The 26262-nt window shown below is 40.6% G+C and overlaps 1 protein-coding gene across 2 annotated transcripts in view; it reads left to right on the forward strand.

Annotated features, from left to right (window-relative positions):
• Positions 1-844: 844 nt before the first annotated feature.
• NARS2 (asparaginyl-tRNA synthetase 2, mitochondrial) overlaps positions 845-26262 on the forward strand; it is a 139679-nt gene continuing 114261 nt past the window's right edge. Inside the window, exons 1-5 of one of the 2 annotated variants that reach the window (XM_007455291.1) lie at positions 845-877; positions 4317-4426; positions 4949-5069; positions 6994-7134; positions 13014-13094. Coding sequence is in view for 1 of the 2 variants with exons in the window: in XM_007455290.1 (XP_007455352.1) it covers positions 1216-1356; positions 4317-4426; positions 4949-5069; positions 6994-7134; positions 13014-13094 (594 nt within the window). In the remaining variant the exon portion in view is untranslated. Of the gene's footprint in view, positions 878-1215; positions 1357-4316; positions 4427-4948; positions 5070-6993; positions 7135-13013; positions 13095-26262 lie in introns of those variants that run through there. The other variant, XM_007455290.1, reaches the window with a different exon arrangement.

Here is a 26262-nt window from a genome sequence, read left to right on the forward strand (position 1 = left end):
CGTGGTTGAGAGTTCGCCTGCCGATGCAGGGGACACGGGTTCGTGCCCTGGTCCGGGAAGATCCCACATGCTGCGGAGCGGCTAGGCCCGTGAGCCATGGCCGCTGAGCCTGCGCGTCCGGAGCCTGTTTTCCACAACGGGAGAGGCCACAACAGTGAGGCCCGCGTACCGCAAAAAAAAAAAAGTGGTCTAATACATGAAGGGGTCATTGTTTCCAGGTCAAATAAACGCAGATAACTGTGTTGGAAAAGGAAAGAGAGAGGCTCAAAGATTCTGGCAGGCAATGCCCAGCAATTCCTCCACTCTCTGTCCAACAGCTTCACACTATCATGCCTTCTCTGACTACCCCGTTCCAAGTCTCTTCACTTACTCTTACCTGTCAAAGGGTTACCTTCTGTAGCAAGCCATCTTTGGCATCCCACGCTTAGGCTGTGTCAGGGAACTGATCACCCTTTTATTCAATTGTCTGTTTAGATGTTTGATACCACTCAACTGTGACTTTAGCAGGGGCTCTGCCTTGTTTTTCTCTGTTCTCAGAACTCCGAAAAGACTGATCCCCTCACGCTAATCCTCTCAACAATCAAGAGTCTCCTTCTGGCCGCTTTCCTTCTGCATCAGTCACTCCTTGCCCTTCACTTTGCGTTCCTCAGCATCACCCGGAAGCTTTAGAAATGAGGACTCTAATACCTCGCCCCAAGTGGGTTACCTAGTTCCTTCAACGCTAACCTCTACAACCCTAGCGTCTTAACTCCGCCCCATCTCAGCTCCTGACCCCGCCCCTTCCTCCGCTTCACCGCCTATTTAAATGGAGTCACAAGTACGCATGCTCCCTCTGAACTTCCTCGTAGCGTGATGGCGTTAGCGTTGGCGTGGTGACGTAGGGGTGGGTGTCGCGTGGGTTTCAGCTCGGGGGAAGTGCGTGAGTTTAGAAGCTACGCGGGTTTGTGGGGTGTCCCGGGAGCTCAAGGCGCGCGCTTTCTCTTTGGCGTTCGCCGCTGAACGTCTTGTGTCCTTTCCGCCCTTTCGGGGAGGGGGAAAGCAGAGCTTCTTCACGAGCTGGGGCCCGTGAAGGAGAAGGGAGCCAGCGGGGGACTCTGGAGTGCCTGAGGGCAGGGCTGCAGCCCGGAAGAAGGGAGAAGAGAGGGTTCCCGTAGGCAGGGTCCGCACGCGCTGGGATCGGGGCTAGTCCCGAGAAGGGCCTGGGGCGGCCGCGCTATGTTCGGGGCCCGGTGCCTGCTCCGAGCCCTGCGCTCCTGTTCCTCGGCTCCCTGCCCAAGGCACAAACCTTCAGCCAAACTGAGCGTGCGGGACGCTCTCGGGGCCCAGAACGCAAGTGGGGAGCGCGTTAACGTCCAGGTTAGTGTATCGCAAGAGAGTGGGTTTGTCCTTTTCGTTGAGTGATATGGCACGTCCACGTCTAGGCTTGCCTTGTGCTGTCGGGTCGGACAGAACTACCGGCAGGGCAAAGTTAGAAAATGTAGGCAATCGTGTGGGTCCACGTTTTTCTCCTCTCATTGGTTACCGTTAGTTTTGCCTGGAAAGTGCTGGAACTTTGCTTTCATGATACAGGTTTTTACCCGTAAACTTGTTAATCATACAGCAAAATGTACGAGCCGCTTTTCTTTTGTCCCTCATAACGTGTGTCCACAGTTATATAGCTCCTTGAGTGCAGGAACTATGTCTTACCCGTCTTGATAGCCGCACATAGCTGGCAGTAAATATTTGTTCAACTAAACCATACCTTTTATTCAACTTTTAACCACCTCAGTGCCTAAAATGGGGCTTTGCATAAAACTTATGTTAATAAATTAGGAGAACGAGTGGAGTGTAGCAGTTTGAAAGAGCTCTGGAGTCAGGCTGCCTCGTTGTAAATCTCTGCCGCTTAGTAGCTTGTTAATTATGGGCGTGCCACTTAACGTGCTCTAAACCTCAGTTCCCTCTTACGAGAATGGAGATAATAGTCCTTACCTCACAGAGTCCTGAAGATTAGTTACAAAACATTTAGGACAGTGGCCCACCGTGAATAAATGTTAGTTGCTATCATTTCTCTTGTTAATAATAATATTTGCAGCGGCTCCACACAGAAGGTACCTCCTTAAAGGAGCAGACCAAGCAAGGAGGTTTGACTTACTAGGTTGCTGAAACACACTGATGCAGTTATTTTTGCTGTCCTCACATATCCTTGATTTTTAGCAGTATGACCAATTTCCCCCTCTTTGCATTTCTTTGGGTTTCATATTCTTTCTATTATCCAAATCAAAACTTTTTCTTGCATTAACCTATTAATTCGACACACATTAATACCTTTGTGTGCTAGTCTAGAGAGGATTCAAAGATGAAAAGAACAGAACCTACTCGCTAGGTTAGAGGCTTTCACTTTAGTGCTGTGCAGTGTAGTTTAGAAGTATCTGAATTGAGTGGTACTGTAAGTGTAAAATAGACACTAATTTTGAAGAACAAAAGAATGCAAACTATCTCAGTATTTTTAATATTGATTACATGTTGATATATATTTTGGGTTCAATAAAATATACTATTAAAATTAATTTAACCCATTTCTTTTTTATGTAACCACTAAAAAAGTAAAATTACATATGTGGCTCACATTTTTTGTCAGGCAGCCCTGGTCTGATGGCTAAGACAAGAAATGACAACAATGTGATAAGTATTAGTGGTATAAATAGAAAACTTTGAGAATACAGAGAAGGAAGTTCTTAACAGTGTGAGGAGGTCAAAGAAGACTTCTTGCGTGAGGTGACATTTCAGCTGAGTCTGGAAGGATGTGTTCCTCAGGTACAGGAACCAGGGATAGGGTGGAAATATTTCAGAAGAGCTTGTTGACAAGAACATGAACTTTGAACTGAGATCGGTGTTTGAATTCCACCTGTACTACTTGGTAACCTTGAGTATTTAACAAGGTTATCCTAACTCCTCTAAATATGTTTCATCTCTAAAGTGATAGTTCTTGTGAGGATTAAGTAGAAAAATATTTATAAAGAGCTTAGGACAGAAGCACATTAAACAGTGCTCCATAAATGTTAACTTTTACTAACAAGTAAAAAGCAAGGCATTGGTGCTTTGGACTGGGCATGTTCACGTTATGAAGGGCCTTGTATGTGAGACTGAGGCAATTTACGCTTTATTCAGCATAGCCCTGGAGAAAGATCAAGCGCTTCCTAGTAGACTTGGGTTTAAATTCAGGCTCTGCCCTTTACCAGCAGTGTGCCCTCAGGCAGGTTATTTAACTTCTCTGAGCCTCAATTCTTCACTTGTAAAACGGGAATAATGATAATGCACATTGCTGTTGTGAGGAGGAGGTGAAACTATGTGAAGAAGGTAGTAAAATGTTTGTCACATAGTAGATGTTCAGTACATGATATTCTTCCACTGGAAACTATTCATGGATTTTCTACTGTGTGCCTGACAGTAGCCTTCAATGCAACTAAAAATGTGATTCCTAAACCCACAAAATATTATGGACATGCAAATAAGTAATAGAAGGGCTTTAATAACAGTGTCTATTAGGGTGTGGTGGGGATACAAAGAAAGTCAGGATCAGTACAGTTTTTCTAAGTAGGATCATCTCACTTTTCCCAAGCACGTTTGATGGTTAACCGAACACCAGCAACTGTTCACAGTTGTTCAGAGGCTGCTAGAATATTCTCTCAACCTCTATGCTAGTTAAATTTAACTAGCATAGATGTTGTCATCTGTGAGAGAGCTGTTTTTTGTGTTCTACTTGAAGACATCTCATTTGTACTCATGCATACCTGTCATTTAAATTCAGAGTGTCTTTGAAAGTTTATGTGCTACTTAATATGATCATAATAAGTTTCTTGAGAACTCTTTTAGTATGATACTTTGTAAAAAAGAAAACCCCATAAAGATGTTTCTAGTCTATAACTACATAATCTCCCTTCTGGGAATTTGATATAAAAGGAGAAAGGAACCAAAATATGTGCCCTGTTATGTGTAATGGTGGGGGAGGGGCAGGGGCAGGAAGAAAACCTGGAATATTAGGGGGATTGGTTATGTGAATTAGGCTCATCGACCTAACGGGATTTGGGACGTCTTATTCAGAATGATGAACTTTATTAACAAAACGACAACAACAAGAAAGGTGGAATGCCAAAGCTGTATTTCACTGTGATGAGGACCATATAAAATTATATATGCATATTGGTAAACTAAAAGCAATTGATTTCTTCAGGCAGGATTATGAAGACTTATGTTTTTTTCATTTAGTCCTCTGTATGTGTAATGAAAATATAAAATGTTTGTATTTTAAACCCACATTTAGAAATATTTCTCATTAGGGATGGATTCGTTCAGTCCGATCCCAGAAGGAAGTCTTGTTCCTGCATGTAAATGATGGGTCATCTTTGGAAAGCCTTCAGGTTGTAGCAGATTCAAGCTTTGTCAGTAGGTGAGTTTTGTTTGTTTGTTTGTTTGTTTGTTTGTTTTTTAAGAGTACTTTGATTTTTTTTCATCTCCTCTGTTCCCCATTTCCCTAATCCAAGTGTTCATATTGACCCCTCAGTGATCTTTCTAAACAAATCTGCTTTTCATAGCTTTGAGGCTCAAGTCCAAATACTTAGAATCAAGATCCTTTTCTCCTCTCTCTAACATCTTCGCATGACAATATCCCCCACCTATCCTTTGCTTCTCTCAACTATGCGCAGCTCTTAACCCAATTAAAGGTAAAATCTTCTATCATTAAATGGTTTAGGGACTTCCCTGGTGGTCCAGTGGTTAAGACTCCATGCTCCTAATGCAGGGGGCCCGGATTCGATCCCTGGTCAGGGAATTAGATCCCGCATGCCGCAGCTAAGACCCGGTGCAGCCAAATAAATAAATAAATAATAGTTTAATGTTCTGAGAGCAAGGTTGGTATTAATGTGAGGGCTACATGTAAGATCTTGTTTATGATATTGTTTTGTTATTATAGAGAACTGGCGTTTGGGAGTTCTGTGGAAGTTCAAGGGCAGCTGGTAAAAAGTTTGTCCAAAAGGCAAAATGTGGAACTGAAGGCAGAAAAAATTGAAGTTGTTGGAAATTGTGATGCCAGGGTATGTGTTGTGACACGATTATGGAGGCCGTTAAGGCTTAATTTAAAACATTAGCAGTGTTTTAAGTGTGATTATTGGGAAGATGGCACTTGGAACTTTTCGATTGTGACTTCCTAGATAATTGAAACAGGCTATAGACTGAGGAATGTAGAAAGAGTAGCAAAAAGTATTTATGTAGATGGCGGAGCCTTAGGAGTGAGAGCTAAGTGATAATACTCTGTGTATCTCTGTGGTGCCTGTCACTGTTGAGATTTGCCACTTTACAAGCATGTCTAGTCAGCTGCAGTGACAAAGACATACCAGGGCAAACCACATTCTTAGAACTGTACCATCTGGTGCAATAGCCACTAGCCACCCATGGCTATTTAATATTAAATCAGTTAAAATTAAATTAAAAATTCAGTTCCTCAGTGACATTAGCCACATTTCAAGTGCTCAGTAATCACATGCAGCTAGCAGCTGTCGTACAGCATTGCACAGGTACAGATCATTTCCGTTTATCACAGAAAATCCTGTTGGATGGTGCTAGAGTGTGGGGATGCTTAGGCTGAACAAAGATAAGAAATTCTACATTAAGACCTGTTTATTCCTGTTTTTGCAAGACTCTTCTGTTAGTAGCTTTTTATGTAGAGCCTGATAAAGAGGTTAGAGGGAATAAAACTATAGATTATCAATCCAGTTTCTATTTGGAGAAAATGAGACCCAATCAGGTAAAACGACTTGCATTAGGTCATATTGCTGATTAGTGGCACAGCTGAAGTTTATGTGCTAGCCATTTTAACCCCCTGTGGTTTAGCTATACTCATCTTCAAATATTTAATGAACAAAAAATGAGGAATATAGGGAAATAGCATCATTTTAATTCAAATTCATTTTTAGTTCTTTTGGATAATTGAAATGTTAACCATTTTTATTTTTGATTTTTTAGAGGGATGTTTGATTATTAAAAATTTGCCATGTGTTTTACTCTTCTTAAATTGTTTTCCCTTGGTGGGTATTGATGCTTTCCACTACTCTTCCCCCTCGTTTCAGGGTCATTTTTAAGTATTCAGCATTAGGGAATTCTGAACCTGCTTACAGTCCCCAGATTCCTGTTAATGTGATCATATTGTCACTTTCGTAGGTATGGGATCTGTTTCTATATGACATAAATTAATGTGCGCACAAGGCCTAAAAGGAATAGATAGCTATGTTGGTAGCCTGTTCTAGAGTTCTTTTACTTAGCTTCTCTGTTATCTTTTTTATTGAAACTTTGCTTTTGGTCTGAAACTTTTATCCTATCTTCTCAATCTTGTAAAATGAGTGTGGGCAGGGAAATTTTTCCAGGTAGAGTCATAATTTCCTTTAAAATTTTTATGAATATACATTGCTCGTCCAGATGACACAAAGCTGTTGACCCTCGCTCATGTTCTGAAACAGCAGCACATGTTGATAAATGGTGATAAATAGTGCCAATTGATTATGAGCGCTTGTGGACTTTCAAGACATTTGGGCAATTTTAAAATTCAATAGTAGAAAACATAATGTTTAATATCTACAATATTCTAAACTCATGTGTGCCAAACAGTGGAGTGTTTTGGGTAACTATATCCTAATCTCTCTATTTGTAAGTAGTGATTGATAGCTAACGGATAGAAATTTGATAAATAACAGATTAGCCTTGGTGATAATAAGTAACTTTGCCCAAGGTTCCAAAGCTAATAAGTAGTAGGGCTGAATTTAAACCCACATCTTTCTGATTTCACTCACTGTTCTACAAACTTGTTAGAATTAATGTGGACCCTATTCAGTTATGTTAAGAAATAAGGAACGAAAGCGTCTTAGTTTTATTCTAAAGCATTACTATTTAACAAATGCCCTGTAAACTGATTTTATAAAACTGTATTTCTTTTAGCTTCTAACTTGTTTTTCCTTTTATTGTCAGGCTTTCCCTTTTAAATATAAAGAGAGGCATCCTCTGGAGTATCTGAGACAATATCCTCACCTTAGGTGTAGGACTAATGTTCTGGGTTCTATACTGAGGGTTCGCAGTGAAGCCACAGCTGCTATCCATTCTTTCTTTAAGGTAAGGAGCTTTGCTTCTAGGTGTTCTTTCTTGTGAAGAAGTTGAATAATTGTAATACTGGAGTATTATCCTGAAAGTTCTTCGGGTTATTTATTCCAAGCACCCTTTATTGTGCGGTACTTTTTTCTTTGGCTGGTTTTAAATTTTCTGTTTATCACTGGTTTTGAGTAATTTGATCAATGTGTGCCTTGGCACAGTTTTCTTTATGTTTCTTGTGTTTGGAGTTCATTGAATCTCTTGAATCTATGCATTTTAATTTTCACCAAGTTTTTCAGTCATTATTTCATCAAATATTTTTTATGTTACCTCTCTCTTTAGGGGACTTCAGTTACCCATATATTAGGCCACTTGATGATATCCCGATAGCTCTCAGATGTTCTTTCCTTTTTAAAAAATCTTTTTTTTCCAGCATGTTTCTTTTGGGTAGTTTCTATTACTATGTCTTCAAGCTTACCGATCTTTTCTTCTGCAGTACCTAATTTCTTATTCCTGTCCAGTGCATTTTTCACCCCATATCTAAGTGAAAGGCTTCATAATTAAGTGTTTGATTTGGGCCTTTTTTTTTTTAGTGTCTTCCGTGTCTCTACTTAACTTTTTTGAACATATACAATACAGTTTTAGTTAAAACTGTACAGATTTCATAGCTGTTTAGTAACTTTTTACGTCCTTCTAACGTGTCAGCTATAAGTCAGTTTTAATTGATTGATTCGTCTCTTCATTATGGATTATGTTTTCCCGCTTCTTCGTATATCTGCTAATCTTTGATTAGGTGCCAGACCTTGTTATTTTTACCTTGTTGGGTGCTGGATATTGACAAAGCTTCTTAAGCTTTGTTTTGGTATGTAGTTAAGTTACTGGAAGGGTCTTGCTTTCATGATTTGTTAAGTAAATCTGGAGCAGTGCTCAGTCTGGGTCTGATTATTCCCCACTACTGAGGCAAAGCCTTCCTGAGTATTCTGCCTAGTGCCTTGTGAATTACAAGATTTTCCAGCCTGGTTTGTGGGAGCAGGCATTGTTTCCAGCCACATACGAGCACCAGGCGCTGTTTCCTCTAATCGTTGTGGATGGTTCTTTCCCTGGCCTTGGATAGTTTCCTCACTTGCATGTGCTGATCATTCCTCCACCTAATACTCCAGGGTGACTCCCTGTACATCTCTGGGGTTGTTGGACAGCTGTCTGCTCTCTGATGCTCTGTCCTGTCAGTTCTAGCCACTTTGGTCTCCTCAACTCAGGGAGTCTGCTGGGCTCCACTTTATTTCTCCCTTCTTCCTACTGTGGCCTGGAAAATCTCAAGGTAGTAAGCGGGACTGCTGGTAGGGTTCACTATGTTTGTTTCCTATCTCTCAGGGATCACTCTCCTTTGTTGTCTGATATCCAGTGTCTTGAAAACCATCATTTCATGTGGTTTGCTTGTGGATTTTTTTTTTTTTTTTTTTTTTTTTTTTGCGGTACGCGGGCCTCTCACTGTTGTGGCCTCTCCCGCTGCGGAGCACATGCTCCAGACGCAGGCTCAGAGGCCTTGGCTCACAGGCCCAGCCGCTCCGCGGCATGTGGGATCTTCCCGGACCAGGGCACGAACCCGCGTCCCCTGCCACGGCAGGCAGACTCTCAACCACTGCGCCACCAGGGAAGCCCTGTTTTTGGTTTTTTTTGTTGCTTCAAATGGGAGGGTAAATCTAGTTCCTATTTCTACATCTTGGTCACAGACATTTTATATACAGTAAGCACTAATTTTAAAAAATTATTGGTGTTGATCAAGTAGATTGATCTAATGCCTAAAGACATTTTGTCTCACTTAGCTTTGCTTTTCAGCCATGTCCCCCAACCCGGGAAAGCCACAGTGGAATGTAGTTTGGTAAGTTGATGAGGTAAAGGGACCCTCCTTCCATGTGGTGGATGGAAGGGCTCCAAAAGCAAGAGTGACCCAATGGATAAAGTTCAGTATTATTCCATGTAGTTTTGGAACTCTTCCTAATCCACTTCTCCAGATCCAGCTCACTTGCAAAGATTGTCTGACAGCATACCCTTCCCTTGGACGGCATCCAAATTCATGCAGGCCCAACCCTGCCATAGCACATGAAGGAAGTTCTTGCTCTTTGAAAAGCTCCTTAAGAGGTAATTTTTTGTGTGACAGCTAAAGAACATCATGGCTTTAAAGCATAAGAATAAACAAAGGAAAATAAATCACATTATACAGTGTCATCCCATTATAGTGTGAAAGGGTGTGTTTACATATGCTCTCATAAACTTTCTTATGCATCTTCCATATGGCTTTTTTTTTAATAAATTTATTTTATTTATTTATTTTTGGCTGTGTTGGGTCTTCATTGCTGCCCATGGGCTTTCTCTAGTTGCGGTGAGCAGGGGGCTACTCTTCATTGCCGTGCGTGGGCTTCTCATTGCAGTGACTTCTCCTGTTGCAGAGCACGGGCTCTAGGCACGCAGCTTCTGTAGTTGTGGCTCAAGGGCTCTAGAGTGCAGGCTCAGTAGTTGTGGCGCATGGGCTTAGTTGTACCACAGCATGTGGGATCTTCCTGGCCTTGAACCTGTGTCCCCTGCATTGGCAGGTGGACTCTTTACCACTGCGCCACCAGGGAAGTCCCATCCATATGGCTTTTCAATAGTGCTTGAACCATACAAACAGAAAATTTGCTCAGATGTAAAAATCTTTTTTCCCTATATGGCTTTAACAGCTGATAAAGTCAGTGGATCTGCTTTAATTCTGAAAGTTTTATGGATTTCTGGCCAGTAGGTGGTGGTATTGGCAATCCATTAACAAGTGGGCTTTACCTAATTTATACATTTCTTATTACTTGAAGTTTTCACAGGTGTGTAAATAATTTTGAAATAATAATAAAATACACTAGAAAACTCTGAAATCAAAGAATAAGCAAAGTAAAGTAAAATTTAAAAAACATTTTAGGTGGTTGAAAATAATGAATTTTAGCACTGTTGGTGATGGTTATAAAGGTAGGTTCTTTTGAGTCTTATAAATTCACTTTTTAATTGTAAAGCTCTGGAAAATATAATCCTGATACCTCCTTCTAAGATGTCACTCACTTGTGTATGTGATAGGATTGAATTGTTTAAAGAAATAATGGGAGTACTATAGGACATATTAAATGTTAGTTGTATATTATCCTATATTTGGTACTGTTTCTATGTTTGTTACTTTAGGCTCGCTAAAAGATGTTAAGAACTAAAATGTAAAATTTTCAAAAATTTCAGACCTTGAAATATAGGGAGAAAGAAACTTGAGCACAAACCTTTTAGTTAGGATACTTTAAGGATCTAGAGTTTTTTGGTTTGAGTATCAAAAATGTTTAGTGTATAACTTGCTTTGCTTATAAAATTGACACATTTGCTGAGTACTAAAACATAAGTATCTAGAATCCTCAAAACATGAGTTATTTACGAGAGCTGAGTTTCTCAAATAATAGGATTATCTCTTCAGGCACCAATTTTTTTTCTAATTTCCAGTGGAAGTTATCCTAAAATGTATTACATACTTCCCTGGCTTCCTGAAGTGAGCCAACAGAAAAGAGTTTGACCTTTCCTGGTGAGTTGAGGTTCTTCCTCTGAGTATCAGATTGTTCTCTTCTCAGTATGGCAGTGGCTTCAAAGCCTGTCATGGTGAGGAGTGTTCTTTGACCCTGCGTTGAATGACCCTAGACCCTGCTGTGTCTTTGAGTTCCTGTGACTGCTTTTTATGGGGTGTTTTTTTGGTTTTTGTTTTGTTTTTTTGGTCTCTTGCTGTCACTTTTTGTCGCCAGTGGTGTGTCTGTGGCTAGCAATTGCTGTCATATGTTTCTTTTTTGTTGAGTCTGATTAAATAATATTTATTTTGTGTGTGTTAAAGAAAAATATAGTCCATGACTCTTTGAGTGATGTGTATGGGCCTTAGTACATGAATTTTGTAATTTTCAGATACTCATTCATTGCCTTATAAATATCTGGTTATAGCAATGTGTATCTATCAAAATACTTAGATATTTAGAGGTGATGGGTGGGATCTGAATAATTGGGCCAAAATTTTTGACCCCTTCTCTGTCCTTCATCTCTCTTATTAGGAACCCCTCTGCTGTGGGATAGGATAAGTACCTGACAGTGGAACCCCACTGGAGGCAGCCACTGAGAGTACTCCTGCTATTTATTTTCCTACTTCTCTATCCACTTTCTCTTTTGTGGACTTTGTTCTCGTCTTTGTTGTTCCTTTGTACCCTCTCCTGTATAACTTTTGGTGGTAATGATAGAGACTTTGATATGATAAGCCTTGCTAACACTGTTAAGGCTTAAAAAGCCGATGATGCCTTTTGAAAGGTTTAGCATTATTTGAGAATTGAGAATAATTCCCACTATTTGAGTGATTAAAAAAAAAAATCCCACGCAGTTATTTTCATAAGATTTACAGCATTGTTCCTTGTGGCAGTTGACCAGTTCTAACTTAGGCAATTATATTTAGCCGTTAAATTTTCTCCTCCCTCTCGCCACCCTTATTTCCTTTGGATTTTTCACTTCCTTTCTTTGTTTACTGCACTCATGCTCATAGTTGCCTTATGTGGAATAAATGATTCATGTCCATAATTCTTGGCTTCTAGGAGATAAAAATTTTATGCAGTAATGTTATTGATTCTATTTCATTTGTTCTCTATAATGTGCTCTGCGCAGCACCTCGCCACACGTTGTTCCCAGATTAAGTACATATTTGAACACTTACTGAGACTCCTAATTTATAGCTTGAAATTTTAATCAGTCTACATCATAAGGCAAGTTGTTGGCTGGATACTTTGTATCATAGCCAGAATACTTGAATTCAACCTTTTTAGGAAGGAAGGGGTAAATTTGGGAGGCTCCTGGTAATACACTGACATATTTTACGTTCCACCAGTAGGTACTGGCAGAATTTAGCAGAGATTAGATGGGTATATATGAACTTACTGTATTGATGTCAAGAACAAAATGTTTACATTGAACACATACTCTTATGCCTTTGCAGCATAAATTTCCTTTAGCTGCCTCCACCGCCACCCTGCAGCATTTATGCTGTCTGTAACCTTTCGCCTACGTCCATAGTCAAAGTGAAAGAAGCATAACCTTGAAGTTGCTGGGTTATTTCAGTTTTACTAGCAACAGCTTTTGTGGTTCACTAATGGAAATAGTCTCAGACTTTAGAGCAGAAGGATTGCAGTTGGGTGCCTTAGTAATGGATGGGTTTGCTGCTCACAATCTTCCTTGAGGCAAAGGAAGTGCACTGCCTGTGCCACGTGCGGTGCACTGTGCCATCGGTTTAATGACAGACTTCCTAAAAATCATTCCTGCCTTTTTGCTGTTTATTTCTTCGGTCCCTGATTGTCAACATTAATTTATCTCCTTTTTGGTGGTTTGTTACAATTGAGGGTCTCATTCCAAAATAACAACTTAATATTGGTCACTTTTATTCCCTTAGCAGTGTGGCCAACATCATTATGCATTAGCCCTGAGTGAGTGTGCGTGTGTGTTAAATCACTATCAGTATGTTGGAAAAGTGGGAAGAAGAAATGGCACCAGAGAGAGATCCTGAGCACCTAGGTTCTAGTCCCGGCTGTGATTCTGACTGGTTGTATGATTTTGGCCTCTCATTAAATCTCTCTGGGCCTCAATTTCCTTGTCTTTCCAGTGAGGAGATTGGACTAGATATTGTCTAAGTCAGTTCTGATTTAAAATTCTTTGTGCATAGTAAACTCTCCATTTGATATTTTAATAGTTTTATTTTGGGGATTAAGGAGGGATTTGATATGGCATTCCCTTAGTGCTATTTGAATCATATATTGAAGTGTATGTTCTTGGAAGTGTTTCACATACAAATATACTGAGAAAAGTGGTTTCTCTTTTTCTTCCAGGACCGTGGCTTTGTGCATATTCATACTCCAGTAATCACATCCAATGACTGTGAGGGGGCTGGAGAACTTTTTCAAGTTAAAGTAAGCTGTGCTTCCCATCTTGGGGGATATATTGCTCTCTGATATTTTTCATTTGAGGGTTTGCTTTAAATATAATGAGAGTTATGTGGATAGAACATGAAATTTTGTTGATAATAATCCTTAAAAAAACATGCATAGAAAATTCACACTTCTCTAATTTTCTGTCCAACCAGCTGTATTACCTTCGTTGTGACTGAAAGGAGTGGATTTTTAATTTGCCTTTTTTATAACTGTGAATTGGTGAACTAGAGAAATTTGAATAAATTAATAAAAATTCTAAGAGATCTTTTCTGCAAATTCAACCCCCAAGTAATATTTTTGGGTGTAACTCTTAAGAGATGGAACTAAAATAGAAAAGTATACATGTGAATATTTTCTTTTTCAGAGTCTTTAGAAAATATATTTTTCATAAGAAATTATTTAGTCTGTATACCTCATGAAGGCTTTTATTTTAATTCTTTGTTCAGCAGTTATTTTTTGAGCTCCTACTATGCGCCACATATTGTCAGCCAGCTCTTGTTGCAGGAAATTTATAAGTTACAAGTTTTTCTTACATGTAGGCAATTGAAAGCCTTTCATTTACCAATTAGACAGCCTGTTTAAAATCATTGACCAGTAGTATAATGTACAAAGAGAAATGTATGTTGATGAGTGGTGCTTTTTGTATTTCTTTCATTTATTTACTGATTTCTGTATCTCTGAGAAATCAAGATTCTTTATATATTTGGGTGATTCCATCAAATGACAAGACCTGTACAAAACGACTCTCTCTGGTTCAGTATATTCTGACTCTTGATAATGATGCTTTTTCTTTATATTATTGAACAGCATATTCACTGGGAGAAGTTATCCTTTGATGTGTCAAAGTCATTATTCAAAATAATAATCAAATGCTGTCTTTCTTCATATGTGGTTTGAAGAAATCTGGATGATAGCCTTCTGCAAAAAGCAGGAAAAAAATGCTTGGTTGAACATTTAAAGTAGGAGTGTTAGCATCTGTATATGAGTTCAAAGAAGGCAGCAGATGATAAAATAACAATATGTAAATTGTAGAAAACATTCTCTTCTAGCTATTTATGTTGTTAATTTTCTCTTTGCACCTTAATAGTCATCTGAATATTGAAATGAAGAGGAATTCCCCTCCTTAAATACATTTCATGATCCCTTAATCTAAACCACCAAATATTAAAAAGTAGATGATAGGGAAGGAAATGTATAATCTAAAGGAGTTTTTACAAATATGAAGGGAATTATTAAAGAGACCCAAGTTAAACAAGTAAAAAAATCTGTAACAAACTTAAATAGTTATAAATTTGGAGCTAACTGCTTTACCACCAGAGAAATCCCCTAAGCAAGTCTGAATGATTACAATATGTGCATTTTGGACTCTAAACAACACAAGGTAAATTACCAAATAAGAATAAATACAGAGAAAGGAGGAAGATGTATTTCTTTTTTTTTTTTTTTAATCGGGGCTTTTTAAATTTTATTTATTTTTGGCTGTGTTGGGTCTAAGTTACTGCGCACGGGCTTCTCTAGTTGCAGGCGAGTGGGGGCTACTCATTGCAGTGGCTTCTCTTGCTGTGGAGCATGGGCTCTAGGCGCGCGGGCTTCACTAGCTGTGGCACGTGGGCTGAGTAGTTGTGACTCGCAGGCTCAGTAGTTATGGCACATGGGCTTAGCTGCTCCACGGCATGTGGGATCTTCCCAGACCAGGGCTCAAACCTGTGTCCCCTGCATTGGCAGGCGGATTCTTAACCATTGTGTCACGAGGGAAATCCGAAAATGTATTTCTGAAGCTAAACAAATGAGAAGTGTTCTATGTTCATAGTACTCCAGGGCCAGGTTGAGGAGTTTTATGTAGTGGAATTAGGCTTTGTCTATTCAGAGTGTCAGAAAGGTGGTCTTCACCTGCAGGGGTGGGATATGGAAGGTGGGAGGGAGGGAGACGCAAGAGGGAAGAGATATGGGAACATATGTATATGTATAACTGATTCACTTTGTTATAAAGCAGAAACTAACACACCATTGTAAAGCAATTATACCCCAATAAAGATGTTAAAAAAAAAAAAAAAGGTGGTCTTGAATTCATTGATACTAGGCTCCTGCATTCAGGGTCTAGCACAGGATTCAGCAGTCTGTGGCTTTTGTTTTATGAGCCCACTGTCCTTGTTGCTTTCAGCAGTTCAGCTCCTAAGATTTGTCTTCTGCCTACCAACACACTCTCCTCTGAAAGCAGTGCTCCTTCTTCTTCCCACCTCACACATCTCTACAATTCCAAGCTTCATTGTGTGGATTTCTTCCTGACTTCATGTAGAGGCATAGGGGTTTGAGTCTTGGCACCCTACTGTTAGGAGGAAGTGAAGTGTCACATCTAAATCCTTGCTTCTCTTAATAGTGCTCTTTTTTGCTCTGATAACAATGAAGTCCAGTAACTACTTAAAGATAAGGATGCCTGGTACATACTCAGGTTTGAGGACAGCAGTAAGATGCCACCTTGAAATGCACAGTAAGAACATAATACACTGTCGAGAAGTAAATGCATGTCCCATCATTTTAGTTTTCTTGTTCCTCATTCCCATTTCCTGCCTTAAGATTTCAGATATTTGCTAAGGTTTGAGGACTCCTGAATACACATGTAGGAAGTTGCATTCAAAAGCATTAATTTGTTATTCAGCAGACCTTTGGTACCATCTGGGTTGAAGATTCTGTGCCAACTGTTAAGGGGATATAAAGATGTAGTCAGGGTTCTGATTGGTGAAGCTGGTGAGTTAGCAGGGCATAAGAAAGGAAGGAGCATGCTTTTCATTCACTGTTGATGTTACTTATCCTACAATATTCTTTGGTTGTACATTGTGGTACATGAATCTTTTTGAATTATGGTTTTCTCAGGGTATATGCCCAGTAGTGAGATTGCTGCGTCGTATGGTAGTTCTATTTTTAGTTGTTTAAGGAACCGCCATACTGTTCTCCATAGTGGCTGTATCAAGTTACATTCCCACCAACAGTGCAAGAGGGTTCCCTTTTCTCCACACCCTCTCCAGCATTTATTGTTGCTAGATTTTTTGATGATGGCCATTCTGACCAGTGTGAGATAATACCTCATTGTATTTTTGATTTGCATTTCTCTACTGATTAGTGATGTTGAGCATTCTTTCATGTGTTTGTTGGCAATCTGTATATCTTCTTTGGAGAAATGTCTATTTAGGTCTTCTGCCCATTTTTGGATTGGGTTGTTTGTCTTTTTGATATTGAGCTGCGTGAGCTGCTTGTAAATTTTGGAGATTAATCCTTTGTCAGTTGCTTCATTTGCAAATAATTTCTCCCATTCTGAGGGTTGTCTTTTGGTCTTGTTTATGGTTTCCTTTGCTATGCAAAAGCTTTGAAGTTTCATGAGGTCCCATTTGTTTATTTTTGTTTTTATTTCCATTTCTCTAGGAGGTGGGTCAAAAAGGATCTTGATGTGATTTATGTCATAGAGTGTTCTGCCTATGTTATTCTCTAAGAGTTTGATAGTGTTTGGCCTTACATTAAGGTCTTTAATCCATTTTGAGTTTTTTTTTTTTATTTTTATTTATTTATTTTTGTGGTACGCAGGCCTCTCACTGTTGTGGCCTCTCCCATTGCGGAGCACAGGCTCCAGACGCACAAGCTCAGCAGCCATGGCTTACGGGCCCAGCCGCTCTGCGGCATGTGGGATCTTCCCAGACCGGGGCACAAACCCCTGTCCTCTGCATCGGCAGGTGGACTCTCAACCACTGCGCCACCAGGGAAGCCCCCATTTTGAGTTTATTTTTGTGTATGGTGTTAGGAAGTGTTCTAATTTCATTCTTTTACATGTAGCTACCCAGTTTTCCCAGCATCACTTATTGAAGAGGCTGTCTTTTCTCCATTGTATATTCTTGCCTCCTTTATCAAAAATAAGGTGACCATATGTGTGTGGGTTTATCTCTGGTCTTTCTATCCTGTTCCATTGGTCGGTATTTCTGTTTTTGTGCCAGTACCATATTGTCTTGATTACTGTAGCTTTGTAGTGTAGTCTGAAGTCTGGTGGCTTGATTCCTCCAGCTTCGTTTTTCTTTCTCAAGATTGCTTTGGCTCTTCGGGGTCTTATCTGCTTCTATACAAATTGTGAAAATTTTTATTCTAGTTCTGTGAAAAATGCCATTGGTAGTTTGATAGGGATTGCATTGAATCTGTAGATTGCTTTGGGTATTATAGTCATTTTCACAATGTTGATTCTTCTAATCCAAGAACATGGTATATCTTTCCATCTGTTTGTATCATATTTAATTTCTTTTATCAGTGCCTTATAGTTTTCTGCATACAGGTCTTTTGTCTCCTCAGGTAGGTTTATTCCTAGGTATTTTATTCTTTTTGTTGCAATGGTAAATGGGAGTGTTTCCTTAATTTCTCTTTCAGATTTTTCCATCATTAGTGTATAGGAATACAAGAGATTTCTGTGCATTAATTTTGTATCCTGCTACTTTACCAAATTCATTGATTAGCTCTAGTAGTTTTCTGGTAGAGTCTTTAGGATCCTCTATGTATAGTATCATGTCATCTGCAAACAGTGACAGCTTTACTTCTTCTTTTCCGATTTGGGTTCCTTTTATTTCTTTTTCTTCTCTGATTGCTGTGGCTAAAACTTCCAAAACTAGGTTGAATAATAGTGGTGAGAGTGGGCAACCTTGTCTTATTCCTGATCTTAGTGGAAATGGTTTCAGTTTTTCACCACTGAGAACAATGTTGGCTGTGGTTTTGTCATATATGGCCTCTATTATGTTGAGGCAGGTTCCCTCTATGCCCCCTTTTGGAGGGTTTTTATGATAAATGGGTGTTGAATTTGTTGAAAGCTTTTTCTGCATCTATTGAGATCATCATATTGTTTTTATCCTTCAGTTTGTTAATACAGTGTATCCCATTGATTCATTTGCATATATTGAAGAATCCTTGCATTCCTGGGATAAACCCCACTTGAGCATGGTGTGTGATCCTTTTAATGTGCTGTTGGATTCTGTTTGCTAGTATTTTCTTGAGGATTTTTGCATCTATGTTCATCAGTGATATTGACCTGTAGTTTTCTTTCTTTGTGACAGACATCCTTGTCTGGTTTTGGTGTCAGGGTGATGGTGGTCTCGTAGAATGAGTTTGGGAGTGTTCCTCCCTCTGCTGTATTTTGGAAGAGTTTGAGAAGGATAGGTGTTAGCTCTTCTCTAAATGTTTGATAGAATTCGCCTGTGAAGCCATCTGGTCCTGGGTTTCTGTTTGTTGGAAGATTTTTAATCACAGTTTCAATTTCAGTGCTTGTGATTAGTCTGTTTATATTTTCTATTTCTTCCTGGTTTAGTCTTGGAGGCTTGTGCTTTTCTAAGAATTTGTCCATTTCTTCCAGGTTGCCCATTTTATTGGCATAGAGTTGCTTGTAGTTCTCTCTCATGAAACTTTGCATTTCTGCAGTGTCAGCTGCTACTTCTCCTTTTTCATTTCTAATTCTATTGATTTGAGTCTTCTCCCTTTTTTCTTGTTGAGTCTGACTATTGGTTTATCAATTTTGTTTATCTTCTCAAAGAACCAGCATTTAGTTTTATTGATGTTTGCTATTGTTTCTTTCATTACTTTTTCATTTATTTCTGCTCTGATCTTTATGATTTCTTTCTTTCTGCTAACTTTGGCGTTTTTTTGTTCTTCTTTCTCTAATTGCTTTAGGTGTAAGGTTAGGTTGTTTATTTGAGATGTTTTTTGTTTCTTGAGGTAGGATTGTATTGCTGTAAACTTTCTTAGAACTTCTTTTGCTGCATCCCATATGTTTTGGGTTGTCGTGTTTTCATTGTCACTTGTTTCTGGGTATTTTTTGATTTCCTTTTTGATTTCTTCAGTGATCTCTTGGTTTTTAAGTAGTGTATTGTTAGGCCTCCATGTGTTTGTATTTTTTACAGGTTTTTTCCTGTAATTGATATCTAGTCTCATAGCGTTGTGGTTGGAAAAGATACTTGATACGATTTCGAATTTCTTAAATTCACCAAGGCTTGATTTGTGACCCAAGATATGATCTATCCTGGGGAATGTTCCATGAGCATTTGAGGAGAAAGCGTATTCTGTTCTTTTTGGATGGAATGTCCTATAAATATCAGTTAAGTCCATCGTGTTTAATGTATCATTTAAAGCTTGTGTTTCCATATTTATTTTCATTTTGGATGATCTGTCTGTTGGTGAAAGTGGGGTGTTAAAGTCCCCTACTATGATTGTGTTACTGTTGATGTCCCCTTTTATGGCTGTTAGCATTTTCCTTATGTATTGAGGTGCTCCTATGTTGGGTGCATAAATATTTACAATTGTTATATCTTCTTCTTGGATCGATCCCTTAATCATTATGTAGTGTCCTTCTTTGTCTCTTCTGATAGTCCTTATTTTAAAGTCTATTTTGTCTGATATGAGAATTGCTACTCCAGCTTTCTTTTGGTTTCCATTTGCATGGAATATCTTTTTCCATCCCCTTACTTTCAGTCTGTATGTGTCTCTAGGTCTGAAGTGGGTCTCTTGTAGACAGCATATATATGGGTCTTGTTTTTGTATCCATTCAGCCAATCTGTGTCTTTTGGTGGGAGCATTTAGTCCATTTACATTTATGGACTCTCAACCACTGCGCCACCAGGGAAGCCTTCCAGCGTTCTTTTGATTTCCATTTGCATGGAATATCTTTTTCCATCCCCTCACTTTCAGTTTGTATGTGTCCCTAGGTCTGAAGTGGGTCTCTTGGTGACAGCATATATATGGGTCTTGTTTTTGTATCCACTCAGCCAGTCTTTGTGTTTTGGTTGGAGCATTTAAACCATTTACATTTAGAGTAATTATCGATATGTATGTTCCTATTACCATTTTCTTAATTGTTTTGGGTTTGTTATTGTAGGACTTTTCCTTCTCTTGTGTTTTTGTCTAGAGAAGTTCCTTTAGCATTTGTTGTAAAGCTGGTTTGGTGGTGCTGAACTCTCTCAGCTTTTGCTTGTCTGTAAAGGTTTTAATTTCTCCATCAAATCTGAATGAGATCCTTGCTGGGTAGAGTAATCTTGGTTGCAGGTTTTTCTCCTTCATCACTTTCAGTATGTCCTGCCACTCCCTTCTTTGGCTTGCAGAGTTTCCGCTGAAAGATCAGCTGTTAACCTTATGGGGATTCCCTTGTATATTATTTGTTGTTTTTCCCTTGCTGCTTTTAATTTTTTTTTCTTTGTATTTAATTTTTGATAGTTTGATTAATATGCATTGTGGCGTATTTCTCCTTGAATTTATTCTATATGGGACTCTCTGGACTTCCTGGACTTGATTTACTATTTCCTTTCCCATATTAGGGAAGTTTTCAACTCTAATCTTTTCAGATATTTTCTCAGTCCCTTTCTTTTTCTCTTCTTCTTCTGGGACCCCTAGAATTCGAGTGTCGGTGTGTTTAATGTTGTCCCAGAGGTCTCTGAGACTGTCCTCAATTCTTTTCATTCTTTTTTCTTTATTCTGCTCTGCAGTAGTTATTTCCACTGTTTTATCTTCCAGGTCATTTATCCATTCTTCTGCCTCAGTTATTCTGCTATTGATTCCTTCTAGAGACTTTTTAATTTCATTTATTGTGTTGTTCATCGTTGTTTGTGTGCTCTTTAGTTCTTCTAGGTCGTTGTTAAACATATCTTGTATTTTCTCCAGTCTATTTCCAAGATTTTGGACCATCTTTACTATCATTACTCTGAATTCTTTTTCAGGTAGACTGCCTATTTCCTCTTCATTTGTTTGGTCTGGTGTGTTTTTACCTTGTTCCTTCATCTGCTGTGTGTTTCTGTGTCTTATTTTGCTTAACTTACTGTGTTTGGGGTCTCCTTTTGCAGGCTGCAGGTTCGTAGTTCCCGTTGTTTTTGGTGTCTGCCCCCAGTGGCTAAGTTTGATTCAGTGGGTTATGTAGGTTTCCTGGTGGAGGGGACCGGTGCCTGAGTTCTGGTGGATAAAGCTGGATCTTGTCTTTCTGTTGGGCAGGACTGTGTCCGGTGGTGTGTTTTGGGGTGTCTGTGACCTTATTATGATTTTAGGTAGCCTTTCTGCTAATGGGTGGGGTTTGTTCCTGTCTTGCTAGTTGTTTGGCATAGGGTGTCCAGCACTGTAGCTTGCTGGTCGTCATTGAGCGGAGCTGGGTCTTAGCATTGAGATGGAGATCTCTGGGAGAGCTTTTGCTGTTTGATATCATGTGGAGCTGGGAGGTCTCTGGTGGACCATTGTGCTGAACTCGGCTCTCCCACCTCAGAGGCACAGGCCTGACGCCCAGTTGGAGCATCAAGACCGTGTCAGCCACATGGCTTAGAAGAAAAGGGAGAAAAAAAGAAAGAAAAAGATAAAATAAAGTTGTTAAAATAAAAAATAATTGTTAAAATTTTTAAAAGTAATAAAGAGGAAGAAAGAAGAGAGCAACGAAACCAAAAAACAAATATACCAGTGATGACAAGCGCTAAAAACCATACTAAAAAAAAAACGGACAGACAGAACCCTAGGACAAATGGTGAAAGCGATGATATACAGATAAAATCACACAAAGAAGCATACACGTACACAGTCACAAAAAGAGGAAAAAATATGTATATCGTTGCTCCCAAGTCCACTGCCTCAATTTTGGGATGATTCATTGCCTCTTCAGGTATTCCACAGATGCAGGATACATCAGGTTGACTGTGGAGCTTTAATCCGCTGCTCCTGAGGCTGCTGGGAGCGATTTCCCTTTCTCTTCTTTGTTTGCACAGCTCCTGGGGTTCAGCTTTGGATTTGGACCCGCCTCTGCGAGTAGGTCGCCTGAGGGCATCTGTTCTTCACTCAGACTGAATGGGGTTAAAGGAGCAGCTGATTCGGGTGCTCTGGCTCACTCAGGCCGGGGGGAGGGAGGGATACGGATGCGGGGCGAGCCTGCGGCGGCAGAGACCAGCGTGTGATTGCAGCAGCCTGAGGCGCACCGTGCGTTCTCCCAGGGAAGTTGTCCCTGGATCACGGGACTCTGACAGTGGTGGGCTGCACAGGCTCCCAGGAGGGGCAGTGTGGATAGTGACCTGTGCTTGCACACAGGCTTCTTGGTGGCTCCAGCAGCAGCAGCCTTAGCGTCTCATGCCCGTCTCTGGGGTCCGCGCTGACAGCTGCGGCCCCCGCCCGTCTCTGGAGCTCGTTTAGGCGGTGCTCTGAATCCCCTCTCCTCGCACACCAGGGAACAATGGTCTCTTGCCTCTTAGGCAGGTCCAGACCTTTTCCTGGACTCCCTGCCGGCTAGCTGTGGCGAACTAACCCGCTTCGGGCTGTGTTCATGCAGCCAACCCCAGTCCTTTCCCTGGGATCTGACCTCCGAAGCCCGAGCCTCAGTTCCCAGCCCTGCCCGCCCCGGCGGGTGAGCAGACCAGCCTCTCGGGCTGGTGAGTGCCGGTCGGCACCGATCCTCTGTGCGGGAATCTCCCCGCTTTGCCCTCCGCGCCCCTGTGGCTGCGCTCTCCCCCGCGGCTCCGAAGCTCCCCGCTCCGCCTCCCGCAATCTCTGCCCGCGAAGGGGCTTCCTAGTGCGTGGAGACCTTTCCTCCTTCACAGCTCCCTCCCACTGGTGCAGGTGCCGTCCCTATTCTTTTGTCTCTGTTTTTTCATTTTCTTTTGCCCTACCCAGGTACGTGGGGAGTTTCTTGACTTTTGGGAGGTCTGAGGTCTTCTGTCAGCTTTCAGTAGGTGTTCTGTAGGAGTTGTTGCACGTGTAGATGTATTTCTGATGTATCTGTGGTGAGGAATGTGATCTCCACATCTTACTCCTCTGCCATCTTGAAGGTCTCCCCTTGCTTTTCTTTTTTTGGTTATAGCAATACCAGAGAGTGTGAAGTGATATTTCATTGTCGATTTTCTCTTTGCCTTTTGCAATTTATATGTAAATATGTAATTCATATTTAAGCTTTTAATTACAATTCTGTGTCAGAATGTGGTAGATAAATGATCACATATCGTGAAATTAAATTAGGCTGAGAAAATCTTGGAATAATACTTCATATAACAAGAACAGTATTCAGGTCTAGAGTTTATACATTTAAATACTTCTTAAAGTGAAGAATGAACTGAAAGCCTATTAAATGGAACCCATGAAGATGTGTAATTTTATATCCGAATCTTATACTGTGGGCATTCTCATACTGGATCTCATACTGTGTACTGAAGTTTGGCATTAGATGGGTTTGCTTTTTTTTATTATTGTGGATATTTACATAATATAAAATGTATCAGTGTAACCATTTTTTTTTTTTTTTTTTTTTTTTCCTTGCGTTATGCGGGCCTCTCACTGTTGTGGCCTCTCCCATTTGCGGAGCACAGGCTCCGGACGCGCAGGCTCAGTGGCCATGGCTCACGGGCCCAGCCGCTCCGCGGCATGTGGGATCTTCCCGAAACGGGGCACGAACCCGCGTCTCCTGCATCGGCAGGCGGACTCTCAAGCACTGCGCCACCAGGGAAGCCCAGTGTAACCATTTTTAATGAACCGTTCAGTACCATTATAGTCACAGTGTTGTACAACCATCACTACTATATTTATTTCCAGAATTTTTCAGCACCCTAACAGAAGCTCAATAGCAAAAACTCCTCATTCCCTTATACCTCCAGCTCCTAGTAATCACTCATCTACTTTTTGTCTTTGTGGATTTCTGGCTATTTCATATAAATGGAATCATACAGTGTGTAGCCTTTTGTGTCTGACTTCTGTTAACACGTATGAGAATTTCATTTCTTTTTATTGCTGAATAATGTTCCATTGTATGGATATACCACATTTTGTTTAGCCATTCATTCATTGACGGACATTGCGTTGTTTCCACCTTTGGCTTTTGTGAATAATAGTACTATGGACATCCGTGTTCAAGTTTTTGTTTGAACACCTGTTTTCAGTTGTTTTGAGTATATATTTAGGAGTAGGACTGCTGGGTCGTACGTTTATGTTCTAATTTAACTCACTGAGGAACTGCCAAAATTATTTTCCACAGTGGCTGTACCACATTATATTCGCACCAGTGGTATGAGGGTTCCACTTTTACCACATTCTCACCAGTGCTTGTTATTTTCAGTTTCTTTGATTATAGGCATCCTGATGAACGTTAAGCAGTATCTTGTGGTTTTGATTTGCCATTCCCTAATGTCTAAGGGTGTTGAATATCTTTTTTGTGTGCCTGTTGACCATGTGTATATCTTCTTTGGAGAAATGTCTATTTCAGTCCTTTGCTCATTTTTTAATTGGCTTATTTGTCTTTTTTTTTGTTGTTGAGTTATAGGAATTCCTTATTCTAGATACAGATCTGTCTTTTTCCCTCTCCGCCAGCAGTGTGAAGCCTTTGATGTTGCCCCTCAGGGGACACAGCCTTGGGTGTGCCCACTATCATCCAGAGATGGCATTGATTCTGGCAGGGTTCTTTTGGCTATTTCTTTCCCAGACCATACCCAGCTCCTAAACTCCACTGATTGCGGCTGCTTGCTCTGTTGCTTTCAACAATGTTTGGGGGCATAAATTGCTTCACAGACTAATCCAGTCAAATTCAGGCTTCTTTAAAGATGTACTTCCCAAGGTCAGTGTTTAAAATTTATTCTGACCACAAAAGATCTCTTCTGTCTCTTTCCATTTCTCTCCAGCAGACCAGAGAGCTGCAGTTTAGCCTTTATCTCCAAAGAATATCAATCTCTTTCTTCCCAATGGTCTTTCACTACAACCACTGTTTTTAAGAGCACCCTTAGGTTTGAACTTACCCACAAGTGAAGTCACTTCCTCTGGGAAGAGATTTGGAAGTCTGGTTTATGGCTGCTTCTACCCCCAGTGAAAATCTCTGAATCAAGGCTGTGGTGCTGGGGGCAGGAACGGTGGACACTTCTCTTTAAGTGACATTTCAGTTTAGGAGCTGAGTGTTCAACTGAGTGGGTGGCTGTAGCCCCAGGTCTCCTTGGCTTGCCGCTCCCAGCATGGAAGCCTCACCCCGTGAGCTGGGGCAAGATAATCCAGGTCTAGTATTCTTAGCAGGGCCTCACCCAGGGTAGAGCCTCTGTCCCAGAAGCAGGGACTGGGGAGAAGGGAGCCCCCGCCTCTGAACCACACTCACCCACAGCTTAGCTTCAGCAACAGATAGCTGTGGGCAAGGTGAAAAATGCTGGCTTGCTGTGCTGCTCATCATGTCAGGATAGACCTCTGACTGGGAGCTGGGCTTCAGGAGAGCCCTGAGTCCTCGGCTCTATCAGTCTGGAGTGGAGATTCTGTCGTGCTAACGTGTGATGGGGAAGGGTGGGAGCAAGATTGTCATTCAGACACCACAAAAGTTCTTTGTCCTTACCAAGTTTTAGTAGATTTTCTTGAATAGGTGTTTCTTCATTTTCTTTATGACCTTAGGACCATTTTCAGAGGTGGCTGGGGTGGGGGTAGGGGTTTTATTTTATTTTATTTTATTTTATAACTTTCACCAGTTTCACTGAGGAGTGGGTCTGCCGGACTCCCCACATTTGTCATGCCAGAAGTGTCATGCCAAAAGAAAAAAGAAGCCAGTCTTTTTTTTTTTGCGGTACGCGGGCCTCTCACTGTCGTGGCCTCTGCCGTTGCGGAGCACAGGCTCCGGACGCGCAGGCTCAGCGGCCATGGCTCACGGGCCCAGCCACTCCGTGGCATGTGGGATCTTCCCGGACCAGGGCTCGAACCCGTGTCCCCTGCATCGGCAGGCGGACTCTCAACCACTGCGCCACCAGGGAAGCCCTGGACTGCTTTTTACTGCCACAGTTCTCAACTTCCTACTTGTAAAATGTGAATAACACTACACTTAGAGCTTGTAAGAGTAAATGAAATGACATATGAAAACTTAAAATTGCTAGTCAAAAATAAGGAAAACTTAATATGCAGGAGCAGGCTGATGTAAGCACCAAAGGTTTCTCTTTTCCAAATTGTTGTGCATACTAGAAATGATAATAAGAAGTTACTGGGCCTCAGGAATTTTGGTGCTTATCAATTTTTATGGCTAAGTTATTTATGGAGCACATCGTTTTGGTTCTGCTTGATGTTTTCACTTTTCAATACTATTCCCTGTTTCTTTTAAACTTTTTAGATGGGATGAGGGCTAACCCAGGTCAAACTTCTTCTCAAAGCAACTCTTTTTCAGCTAACGTTAAAT

Source organism: Lipotes vexillifer, unplaced genomic scaffold (genome assembly GCF_000442215.2).
Source record: "Lipotes vexillifer unplaced genomic scaffold, Lipotes_vexillifer_v1.1 scaffold276, whole genome shotgun sequence".
Taxonomy (NCBI): domain Eukaryota; kingdom Metazoa; phylum Chordata; class Mammalia; order Artiodactyla; family Lipotidae; genus Lipotes; species Lipotes vexillifer.